At 39.5% G+C, this 13,243-nt stretch overlaps 1 protein-coding gene across 1 annotated transcript in view; it reads right to left on the bottom strand.

The window, feature by feature from the left end:
* Window positions 1–13,243, bottom strand: part of SHQ1 (SHQ1, H/ACA ribonucleoprotein assembly factor) — an 88,710-nt gene that overhangs the window by 30,565 nt on the left and 44,902 nt on the right. Inside the window, exon 10 of the mRNA XM_010970593.3 lies at window positions 6,178–6,298. Coding sequence (XP_010968895.2) covers window positions 6,178–6,298 — 121 coding nt within the window. The remainder of the gene's footprint in view (window positions 1–6,177; window positions 6,299–13,243) is intronic.

Here is a 13,243-nt window from a genome sequence, read left to right as displayed (position 1 = left end):
ACTAATCTTTTCTTATGGAGATAAAACCCACTCCCAACCAGGATGAATTTGTGGATTTAATTAAAAATAAATAGTAAAACTAAAGAGCAACTTGACAGGTCAGGATAAGTACCTTACCAAGAATGATTTCAACTCAAGGGAGGTTTAACTTGCTTGAAATTCTGTACAATTGTTTCTTGAAATTTCTACATGCTAATCATTAGCAGCTAATGTAACACTTAACGTTGTACCATTTGTCAGAGGAGTAACTTCCCCTGCAGAAGTGAAACCACCCAGAGTGTCTGATTATCATGTGGTATGCCTAAGGTTAATAGATCTCTGAAATCAGCCTCAGCCTGTATTTTTATTAGGAGTATCAGTGGGGGTGTCAGGGATCTCCCTCAGTGCTGGCTCAGAACAGTGTCAAGGAATTACAGCAGAGTCCTTTTAAGGTGTCTGCAGGCCCCACATGCACCCTTCTTAGAGAAATGCCCCTCACTAGTGACAAAGTGGGCCCTGAGACAGGACCATGTGTGGACCACTTTAGTGGTCACCCCTCCACCCCAAGCCCACTGTGACCAAGGCAACTCGACCAGGAAAAACCACTGACCCATGCTGGGCCAACCACATTCTCCCTCCCTTGGAATCACTAACAAGGGACTCCAGTCCATCTCTACTGAAACTAGGCACGTGTAAACTCAGAGCTGTGGGACAGCCATTCTCCTCCGAGTGCATCAAGAGACAAGAGCGTCAGTAACTTGCAGAAAAAAGCAACAGGAGGGACCACATGTCACCAGAGAGTAAGCCAAAGGTCGCACTTGGTAACTCGAGCTCGAGTGGATTTCTCTTATGTAACCAAGTGATTTCTAAGTCAAGAACATTGCCACCGGCTCCAGCACACAGAATGGATAAGTAAGGGCTTCATATCTGTCCCCTTTATAAAACATCGTGACCCCAGGCTAAGTGTAGCATCTCACATTCAGTAACAGAGGGATACCACAGGGACAGACAAAACTGTCATCCAAATACAAAAAAGCCTCACATCCATTCTCGCCCTTCCAAAAGAGCAAAGTTACAACCAGGAAATTGGTCTCCTTGTCGCTTGCATGTTTGACTTGTCTACTCCTCCGCATGACGCTACTTTCCCAGCCTGGAATGCATCCACTCCTGATTATTATTATATTCATCATTGTCACAGTACTGTGCAACCAGATACCATTTTTCATGTTCTGCTATTAATTCATTTCCCTTCTTTGTCCACCTCTTCTCCAGCTGCGATCCAAATGTTCCTGACTCTTTTGTTATGGATACTCCTCAGAGACCTCAAATCAACATTGCTACAACTGAACTCCTTGTCTTCCCTCTCACGTCTCTTCCAACACTCTCCAATATTATTTAATTCCAGCAAACGCACTGCCAATGGCCCAGTTAAGTGGCTGAGCCAAAATCTGGATCTCATACCTCTGACTCCTTCCCTCCTCACTCTCCCCTGAGATCCAATCCTTACTGAGTTCTGCCTCGTCCAGCCCTTAAACCTGACCATCAGTCCCCTTCCCTACTTCCACTGCCCTACCTCAGGCTACAACTGCCTTTTGCCTGGATCATCCGCCTAGTCTGAGCCCTGCCTCTACCCTAATCCCTTCCCCACAGCGTGAGCCGATGGATCCTTCCTGGTCCACATCTCACCATGTCGCTCACACAGACGGTCCAGAGCGTAAAATCTTCAGTGGCTCCATGCTCTCCCAGGACAAACTCCAAACATCTTTATGTGGCCAAGGCTCTACACGAACTCACTGGCCTCATTTCTTTCCTCCCACTCCTGTACCTAGATCCAACCATCCCGAGCTTTTGAGCTCTTTAAAAGGTCCACATCCTTCTGTCCCTGTTGTCTGCAATACTCTCCACCCCTGCTTCCCCAACTGCATCTGACCAACCCCTACTGATCTTCCAGCTCTCAGCTTCAACTCTTTCTTCCAGAAGCTGTTTCCTAGCCCCCAAGGCTAGGCATGACTAGGCATGTGGCCTCCCAGGTGCTTCCATAGCACCCATCCTTCCCCACCGTAACCACTCTCAGGCCACAGCACAATATTTGCCTTACATCTGTACTCCCCACTGGAAGGTCAGCTTTCAGATGGCACGGCTCCTGCTCACCAGAGTATCCTTCCCGCCACCTGTCTCAGTACCTGGCACATAGGAGGGCTCAATAATCAGTGGCTGAAAAAAAATAACTGCATTTTTACATCCAGTGCTGGTATCTTACCCCTGCATGTGAGTTACCCCCACTCCCATGGCTTTCGGCAGATAAACCAGAAACAAAAGAAAGCCAAAAGGAACAGAGCTATGCTGTTCTCAGGAACACAACCCTATGCCCTATCAAAGCACATACATAGAGGAAGGAATGGAAGCACTAGGAACCAAGGGTAAGGTCCTAAGTTTTCTAGAATTTTAAGATTTCAGTGCAGAAATGGCTTGGGTTTATTCACAATTGAGGAAACTGAGGTCCAGGATTTATCAAATGAAATAAAACTATTTAGTGATGGAGTTGTTTCCCTCTACAAATTTTGTAAATTAGTGTCCAAAGGGTTGCAAAAGATTTCATGGGGGTGGGGGCGGAGAAGGCTAAAAAGCAGTGAAAAAAAATAAATGCACTAAGAGTATTAATTAGGGTAAATAATTTATTGGTTCGACGCAGAGGTTCAGCTTTTCAAAGACATCTATTTTCTTCACCCACAACTACTTACCTTAAAAAACTATTCTAGAGGGAAAAACAAAGATTTAAAACCTTCGCAACAAGCTCAGACTTGTACTGAAGTTAGTCGGGATTTAAGATTTCAATTTCTTTTTTTAAAAAAAGAAACAACCAAAATTTTTCCATGCAGAAAAACAAACTAATACCATACTCTATCCCCTGTCATTTCAAAATACAACATGCATGAAAACCATAAAGTATCCAATTTTCTTCAGTGGGCACCTCTTTTATAATAAGGAACCAATTACTTATTTTTTTCAAAATACTATACTACATACATTATGCTGCAAAAGAAAATAATATATAAGGTACTATTATAAGTATTAAACAAGTTAAAAAATGATATGTGCTGTGTTATTTCCACTGGCTTAAAATGCACTGGAAAATAACTAGAGAAAATATTAATATTTTTAGTAATATTAAATTATTATTATACTGGCTGCACGAGATGAAGTGATGGAGTGACTTGCTAAGGTATTCTGGTCATTGAGAGGCAGAGCTGGAACATATTTTATGGTGCAAGCTTTTCCACCCTAGTTTACATCAAACGGTGTAAAATACTAAACTTGCAGTGGGTCAGAACCGTCAGTGCTACTGGTACGTGCAGCCCAACAGGAAGGAAACAAGGAGAAGGGTGAAATCTTACACTGAACGTAGCTAAAAATTTCAACAAAAGTAAGTTAGAGCTGATTGACAGTTTGCTTCTTTTTAAAAAACAATGAGAAACACTCCTTCAACTGCCTCTACTAGGTACCATTCAAAATTCCACTAAAATTTGCTGTGCTCCCAAGGGACTGTGATGGGCCCAGGTAGGTGCTCATTCACATGGACTTTAAAAACTCAGAGGGAGAAAGAGATAGGCACCCAAATTGCTACAATGCAGGCAGGACATGTGCCCAAATGATCTCCAAACCAAGTACTGTGGGAACGTCCCGCAGAAGACAGACGAATCCTTAATCCCTCTTCCTACAGGAAGAGCTCTCTGAAGGGAGGGCTTTGAGGGCTACCCCCACCAACTCCCCTACCAACCACGGGTAAAGGCAACTGGCTGCCTAGGCAGATATCTGGAAAAAGCTGGAGCCAGAAGACCTAACACTATCACAGGCCTACTCCTTATAAGCTATATGACCTCAAGCAAACCACTTCCACTTCCTCGTGCTGCCACCCAGGGCGTATTTGCAGCAGCGACCGCCGCACTCGGAACTTCCACTGAAGCTGACAGGGAAGGATGGCAGGGAGTCTTCCTTTTCAGATAAATAATTTGCAGAGTCTGTAGCTCAGAACAAAATTACAGGAGCTTCGGGTTTTAAGATGTGCAGATGTGCTCTACAAGACACAGATACCACACGGAAAACCAACCACACAGCACCAAAGCAAAACTCATGATGACTGTTCCCCTAACTTCCTTAATTCAGTGTAAGAATGACTTTGCTACCCACATTCCAGTAAGTTTTTGCCAAAGTAAATGTCTGACTGTAAAAATGGAATGCTAGTCAGAATTTAGCACTTGTCTGGTATTTCAAATAAAAGTTTAAAGTCTTTATTATTGTAATCAAAAACATTAAATAGAGACTAAGGAAAATGCAGAACTATTTTAAAACATAAAAATAAGGTGCTAGATTTCACTAATAAACTGTATGGGAAAGAAATGAAAGAGAAGGTAAAAAGTAAAAAAGAAATTAATTATGAAAATTATGGACATTCACTGCAGCATTAGTAATTCAGAGCCAAGAAAGTTCACACTAAAGACGATACTAGAAAGTTCAATTATGTTGTGCTTCAAAAATTAAGAATGAAATTAGAAAATTTAATTAAAATTAGATTATCTTATTTCAAGGGGGAGACAAAATAGCTGGAGTAGACTAGTTAGAATTTAACACCCAAAGTGAAAACAACACAGCCTATTTAGGGAGAGGAAAGTTACAGTCAAATTGGTAAAGCTGAAAATTTTTTTTCCAAAGTATTCTGAAGAGTTCCTGCTGGTTTCTCTCTTCTATCTCACTCCCCAATACATTAATCTCTTTTTTTTTTTTGATTGCTATTATCATAACAATTACTAGGAACCTAAAAATTTTTCATTTCGTTTCCTATAACTTAAAACCAAGGGAAAAAATTTTTAAGTAAAAGAAGGTCCTATTAATCCTCACATCAACTTAAGGGCATATACCCTTCTACTTCCATGAAATACGATCTTCTCTCTAGTCAATAAAAAAATGTCACAGAGAAAGGAGACACTCAGAAATGGGATCCTAGCACAAACCTCAATGCTCATTACATGCTTATAAAATCCTCACCCTGAAAGAAAAAAGAAAAACCTAAACTCTCACAAATAGACTATTTCAATTTAATTTTATTATGAAAACAACAGGAAACGGCAGCAGGGTATTTGATAAGCTCAATTAGCAGGAGGATCAAATGAAGTGATGACATACCATTATGACCTCAGGGGTTAAGGATGCAATTTTCCATCTGGCAAAATATAGATTTCCAACACGAACGCCGACACCACCTGCTGTATGTTATTAGGCGTTATCTCGCACAGTCCCTAAGCATTTTGCTTACAACAGGTATAGCCTCAGGTTTTTCATTTCACTCTGCAATATAATTGCTTCCCCGTGAACAGAAATCAAAAATAAATTCTATATAATGGCTCACTCAAAACAGGCATTAAAAGCCATCCTAAAGCATTCATGTGTCAGTCATAGTAATAATAAAAATATCATGATCATTCTTCCAAGTCACCATCATTTTCTATAGCACTGAAGAATTATTCCAATCAAGGGTTCTCTTTGCACGTTCTCAATCAATAGTCTCTTACTACTGAAACAGTAAGTAGTAAAATCCACTGCATTTTTAAACTTGATATACTTCCTTGAGTAAGGCAATAGTAAACACCTTTAAAAATTTTTGCATGCCAAGTTCATGGAGCCCATTTGTGAGTTTTCAGACCCTCAGATAGTTTTATTAGGGCTGAAGGTTAGACTCTGAATAATGGGTTCCACAGGCCAGTGGTTAACAATGAGGGCACAGTTCTCACTGTGATGAGGTTGAATAAGGCTGGTGTCCTGTGATGTTTACACATATGCTCGCACACACTCACATCCACACCCTACTGTGAGTAAACCAAGGATACAGGTTCAGATGCCCAGTCTTGAGATTCGTAGAACAAAGTCAACAGAGCAACAATGAAGAGTCACAACCATCTGTTTTAACACTTATTTACTAGGTTGTACCAATTTTTTTCTAGTAAAATTAACTTTTGGTCATCTCCTCCCTAAACAACTTTGCCAAGCTCCCCCTTCGATCCAGTACTTCTTAAGTGTTTGGTGGCTGTATGGGTTTCTCCCTCATTAAAACTTACCTCCAGGTTATTTCATTTTCTTCATCCTGGGGAAGTAGGTGTCCTGCAAATGGCAACATGTAAAATAAATGCATAACTCAAGACTTACTTGGCTTTCTGAATCCACACACAGTAGTCTGAGATGTAGAGGTCATTGAGAATGTAAGCTGGGTCATTTTCCTGAAAAATTTTGTGAATGTCCAGTAGACACTTTAAAACTGCACTTTTACCTGAAGGAGATTGAAAAAAATCAAATCATCCTTAAGAAAAAAAATTTGCCTTTTTTTTTTAGCTGAGAAATTCACATACTGAGGAAGTAACATATTTATGAAAAAAATCAAATCATCCTTAAGAAAAAAAATTTGCCTTTTTTTTTTAGCTGAGAAATTCACATACTGAGGGGGTAATATATTTATAGTAATTTGAGTTTTAATCATTTTTTGGGAATATTTTTCTTATTCTTTTATTGCAGGAAATCATATCAGTACTATTAAGTCCAAATCCCTTTAATTCTTTACTTAAGTATTCTGAAAACTCTTTATTGTTATTGCTGATTAATTGTGGTTACCATAAAAACACCATAAAACAAAACTAGGTACATTAAATAAAAGGGAGAGAAGTTTTCCTAAATAAATGAATATTAAATGCATCATAACTTTAATTAGATAATGTTCTTTTAATTCAAGCTTGCAAAATACCATGGAAAATTATATTTTAGTTTCCAAACTTCTCCATTTCTTACATCAACATTTTTTGTCAAGGAGTTATCTAGTATGAACCTAAAATTTTTCACCTTAAAGAACTGAAGAAAACTCAGACTGGAAACTAAAATATCAGAGCACTACTTCAAAAATAAGCCAACAAAATCACGTGGAAAAAAAGCCATCAAGCACTAAAGTCTTGTTCAATCTAATTACTTCCTCCTGGTTGTCAAATGAACCTAATTTTCATTCAAACCAAAGCCTACAAAAGGAAACTTTCAGAACTCAACAATTCCCTAGGTGTTCCAAACTTCAAGACAGTCCGGGAAATTTACTAACTAGAAGGCAAATTACTAAATCTATAGTAGCACCACTTTCTCTGATCTGTGAAATACAGCATTTTCAGTGTAACTGTTTTATTCTTACCTTTATAATTCTAAAACGTGAAAATATTCTATGTTGATTTCATGAAGATCTGGATGTGCTTTCATTGACATTTCCCACCCGACTTTCAGGTATGATAAAAGAGTCATGACCTACATAATGACAATCTCAAGATGCCAAAATTGCTGCCACTAAATTTTTAACACAATTAACACTAGAAAGTAAGCTTCAAAAGAGCAGGGACTTCAGTTTTACTTAGTGATTAATCACCAATACCTGGAACAGAACCCTGTAGCACCAGGTTTTCGACTGGAGGATTTTTAGAATGAATGAATGGCACAGTAATCGCCTGCTTTATTAACCCTTGCAAGTTCGCTTATCCCACAGCCTCACACACCAGCCCTAATGATTCGTCTTTGGAAATGCCTCGTGTAGCTGTTCTTTCTGCACCACTCCCTGACTACCTATCCTCGCTCAGGCCTAAATTATAAATTCCTCGTCCCTCGGATTCCAGACTCTTCCCCTCAAGCCCTCTGACCCACATTTTTTAGGCACTGCTTTCGTCACATGCCCTCCTGCATGTGCTTTCAGGGCTCTATGGACTTGTCCAAGGCCTTTTGCTCAACTGGTTCCCCAAACCTGGAGTGCCTTTTCTTCTCCATTCGACCTAGCGGAATCTTAGCCTGTCTTCAAGGCCTAGCTCAAGTCTTCACCCTTCAGAAGCCTGGAATGATTTCTCTAGGCATCACAACTCTTTACTAAATCCTGCAAAGGAAAGAAGCAGAAAGGAAACTCAGCTGATTCTCCCCATGACTTCCCTTGCTCATTTCAGAGGAGCAACTGAGTGAGGCTCAAGGATGGTAAGATACAGTGCCAGCAAGTTGAGGGCTCAGGATCCAAATTCTGATCTTACTGACTCCAAAAGCTATGCGCTGTGTTATGCTACCCATATGTTCGTGGCCCATTCAGTCTACATCACATTTTTATTATTCAAGAGTTAAGTAGGTAGTTAGTTCAAAACAGGGGCTATGTCTTTTTCAAAAATTTTCCCTATTTGTGTGGCTTCCTGATACACAGAGCGGAAGAATATAGATAAAAGCTCCACTGCTCCATTGGTTAAGAGAAGTAACTACTGGGGGGAGGGTACAGCTCAGTGGTAGAGCACATGCTTGGCATGCGGGAGGTCTTGGGTTCAAGCCCTGGTAACTCCATTAAATAAATAAGTAAATAAACCTAATTATTCCCCTCAAAAATAAAAAAATAATTTTTTTCAAGAGAGAAGTAAATACTCAGAAGGCCTAAAATTACACTTGGTTAAGTCAGGGTCTCTGTGACTTACCAAAGTGACCCAGATTAACTCTGTCTAATGAGGAGTGAGGATCTCCCCAACACAGGCCTATTTTAATTACAAAGTAGGTAGTCTTGAAGGCAGAGTTTGAGGACAGGAGAAGCGGATACAACCAAAACTCACACAACTGATGAAACCAAGTTAGTCACTGTCCAAAGTTATCCAAATTAAAAAAAAAAAAAAATCAAAGGAGAACTAACTGAACTCCGAGAATTTTTTGAACAGTGTAAACTGCAATAGAAAAAAAGATGTCAGGACAAGCACACCAATTTCTTACTCTTTTTCAGGGGAGAGGAACAGGGAAGGAGTTTAGTTTTATGACAGCTACTAACTTAAAGTCTTAAAAGTCAACCATAAGTCTTTACCTCAAAAATAAACTATTCACTTGAAACTTGTACAAGGTCCTCTACAGGGTGACACCTAGAATACGGCCTCTGGAGATGACCTGGCTTACCAACGTAAGCAGATTAATAGAAAATGCAGGATTTGGAGCCAGGCCCCACAGCAAGTAATTCAGCCAGTGAAGAAACAGGACAGGTATGCCAGTTTGGAGGATGATGTGAAAAGGAATAGAGGTGGGACTTCAAATGGGGTGGGGCGGGGGGAACAGCAAAAGAGACTATTTAGACAGAGCACATGGTTCAAGCAGGGAAACGGAGCAAACAGGAGAGGCTGGCAGAAGAGCCGGTGACTGGGGCAGATGAAGCCAGTGACACAGGAGCAGCGAGACAGCCTAGAGGCAGGTGCGTGCGGTAGGGATAAAAGACCCTTACGCCAGAGGTTTTTATGAAAAAGAGTATGGAATTAAGGTTGCATATTTAAGGAGATACCTAATGAAATTATGGGAGCTCTTTTCTACTTGCTAGGTGGGATGCTTCCTGACTCATGAATCGTTGAAAAAAGCCAATTAAATCTTTAAATTAAAAAAAAAATTCCTACCATCATTTAACAGACACACCTGAAGTGAGGCTGCCCCTTACTAAGGGCCACAGGCAAATTCAAATCTACCCGTTATCACAAAAGAGTAATGATAATAATAATAAAAGCAATGTCCAAAGGCAGTGATTTTTTTTTAATTTAAAGTGAAACTACTTTGTACTTGCACGTTTTGATCTCTTTTTTCTTAAAAAAAAAGTACACATGAAAAAATCCTTAAACATAAATACACCCAAATGATACTAACAGTATTTGTCTCTACTGTCACTGAACAAATCTGTGAGTGCCTGATGTATGCCCGGTACTGTTCTACGCACGGGATTATAGGTGTTTATTCTTCATTACACCTTCCTCTATTTTCAAAATTCTCCACAATAAACATTCATTTATTTAACAATAAGTTAGACATACCTGACTACAAAGCCAACCTTTGAACTACTGACAAAGAATGTTAAAAATTTTAACATATATTTAAATTTTCTTTACCTTGTTTTTTTTGAGCAACTGAGAAACAATATTTAGAACAGGTGATTTTAGGACGTCACATGCAAGGCAGTTTTGAAAGGGAAAGTTACGCACTCTTCAAAAGCTTGTGTTTTCATCGTAAGTCTTATTCAAGCTATTTCGCAGTGTGCTATATGACAAATAAAGTAAAAGATAACTGGGCTACTGGCAGTCGACAACCTAGAACAAAATGTACCTTAAAACCATTCTGCTCCCAACAATGTGTATTGTTACTCCAAGGCCATACTTAATCTCGTCTGTTCCCACTAAATCACCACAGATGATTCCAGCATCACAGCCAAGAGACTCATGAAGCATGCAGTTTGTTTAGTTTTTTTTTTTTTTTTTCTTTTCATGTCTCTCTTACTGACTGCTCTTTCAGGTTGCCAACCACTTACCCAATAGCTATCAGCAAGGTTAAGAACTGGACTTCCTCCAGGCTGTCACACAGCCAGGGGCTAGAAGAGGACTAAACGTACTTGCCTCCTGTGGGGCTGGATCCAGTCATGGGCTTGTTACACATCACATAGGCATAAAAAAAAAAAAAAAAAAAAAAAAACTGCTCAGCCCTAAATCCAAGAGAATTCTCTCTGCTGAAAGGCACAGCAGGAAAGTGAACATTCTCTGCCAGTTCACTGCCTGGTCCAGAGCAGGAAAAAGTAGGTACCTTGCACAGTAACCACGGCAACAGTTTTCACTGCATCAATGCACTGACAGGCCTCTCCAAAGTGTTAGGGATTCTCTGTGCTCAGCCTGGTCCTCACTTAAGCCAACCCTCTCCACGGAAGAAAGGTTTCTGACACCAGGATCTCTTCAAGAGAGTTTAAAACCAGTGAAGGCAGTTTAAAACTAGTCTCCTGGTATATAAATGACAAGTGCCAAGAATGTTTTTCCTCAGGGAAAATGACTGAGTGATAACAACACAGAAACATAATGACAACATAGAAAAAAACACAGGGATGACAGTAACAAGCAGGTGAGCAGTAAATAGTATTTAACACACTTTCCAGCCTTCCTTTAAAGGGGAAGTACACGAAGAACAATGCGCTTTCCTGGTCTGGACAGATGCGGCGTCTCAGGTTAATATGTCTTAAAACAGAGACAAGATTGAGTTGCTCTAAATCAGAGTCCATCAGCTATTTGAAATCTTCCTATTAGCTGACTGGGTGTGGCAATGATCGCTCAATGACAGACCAGCTCATGGTTGAAGGCGCTTAAGAAATGGCTCCCATCTCTAAAAGATTATGAGAAGAGTGGATTTTTTCCCTGGCTAAAAGCCAGCATGGAAAAAATAATGTAAACTGCTGACTCTATACAGTGAGAGCTAAATTTCTTTTCAACTACTGGCACATTATAGCTATGACATGGCTGTGGTTTCCTGCATATCTAGTTCTGTCCTTTAAAAGTTTTGAGCTACACAAGACAAGAAGCCAAAAAAGAGTAAAGGAAAAAGAGGTGGTTATTTAAAATACCTGGAAAATAGCACTGCTTGGTTTCCATTTGTAAAATCATCTCAAAATAAAAGCCAAAATTGCTATCATCTTCAAATGCATAACTTAGTAGACACCTGGCTAGAATTCTGGGATTCTGATGAGACATTATCAGGAGGGATAATTTATTATTTTTAACAAATTTTCATAGATCGTTTGACCATAAAAAGGGATGACAGAAGAACTGTTTCAAATTAATCAAAATTAAGAGAATCAAAATGTGGTAATTTGCTTCAATATCACGCCCTGTTAGTAAGCAGCAGAAAGACAAGTCCCCAACAATGAACACAAACATGCGTTAAATTTAACTTTATGAACGCTTCTCAGTCTAATACTTTTATCTTCAACTTCCTCAGATGCCATTTAAGCTCTTACATTTTTGAGTCATAGTAAGAAACACAAACTGGAAGCAACAATAGTTATTATTTTTAGCACAAATTCACAATCCTGTATCAATTTTTAGATTTTTGTTATTAAAATTACATGTTATCAGTATAGCCACAAACAAACTTAACACGAAGCAAATGCATACTCTGTAAATGTTCCCTTTGCCTGGAATGTGCAGCCCTCAACCTGACTCTAATGCACCATCTAGTCTCAAAATGGGCGCTACTTCCTTAGGAACTGACTTGTAACTGCCCCACCACCACCCAAACTGGTTTAGGTTCTTTCAAAATGCTTAGCACATTGTCTTTTACTCTAGTTAATAGCTACCCACTTCCGCTGCACCAAGTACTTTCTATACACTGCATCATTTAACCCTACTAGTTAGGTGCTTTCTTATTCATTTCATAAGTGAGGAAACTGAGGCACAAGGTAATGAAGGAGATGGCCACGATCACAGTAAGGAAGCCAGGATGAAAACAGGTATGTCAGCCTCCCAGCCGTAACGTAATACAGTGTCAGTATTATCACCTTGTGCAACAATCTCCTTGATGGGAAAGAACATGGCTTCTCATCTGTCTTCCCTGATCTAGAACAACGTCTGGCAAACTGTAGGATCCTGTTCAATAAAAGCTGTTTGTTAAAGCAGCCTGGAGTACTTAGAACCTACATTTAGAAACACCTGCTCAAACTGCCCAGTCAACATGTACCAGTTTTAACACCTTCGTGATCTGCACATTTAAGCTATGGTGTCATGACAAACGTGGGGTACACAACTTGTTTGCCTTCACTTTTTATTTCTATTCCCTGGCAAGAAAATAATGTGGCTGTGCCAACTTTCTTACATCACCACACCATCAAAAGTTCAAATGCTGATTTTAACCTAAGGCTGCTTTTTGCCTTTTCTGCTCTAACAATCCCTGCTATACTCGCTGGTTTGAAAGGACAGCCCTGACATTCACTCTGTGCTCCTCCTTAAGTCACCTGCCAAAGCAGTGGTTGTTGTCAGTTTAGAAATACATGGCTAGATGTCATCAAAATTACATAACGGCAGCATGACTAATTTCCATTTCTTTAAACAGTTAAGAGTGAGGCATCCAAGTTCAAGGTAGAACACTAAAAAAAAAAATCTCACCTATACAGTTAAGTACAAAAGTAGAAAGGTTAAGAAATTGAACATGCATGGAAAAAAGCTCTTGGAACAGTTGCAATCTAGACCTGAATTTAAAAAAAAAATCCATAAGCATCTAAACCTTCCTAATTCTGTGAATAAAATTTTATTTCAACTATTCCACCTTATGAATACAGTACGTATCCTCAATGCCTGGTAGCTCAATTTGAAAGAAATTTTGTGTTGTTGCTTTAATTAAGACTATTATAGTTCATTTTCCCAGTAGCTACTATTTAATATGAAAAGTTCTAACTTAT

Source organism: Camelus bactrianus, chromosome 17, assembly GCF_048773025.1.
Source record: "Camelus bactrianus isolate YW-2024 breed Bactrian camel chromosome 17, ASM4877302v1, whole genome shotgun sequence".
NCBI classification, from domain to species: Eukaryota; Metazoa; Chordata; class Mammalia; order Artiodactyla; family Camelidae; genus Camelus; species Camelus bactrianus.
The sequence above is the reverse complement of the archived record's forward strand: the minus strand, read 5'-3'. Positions and strand labels throughout refer to the sequence as shown.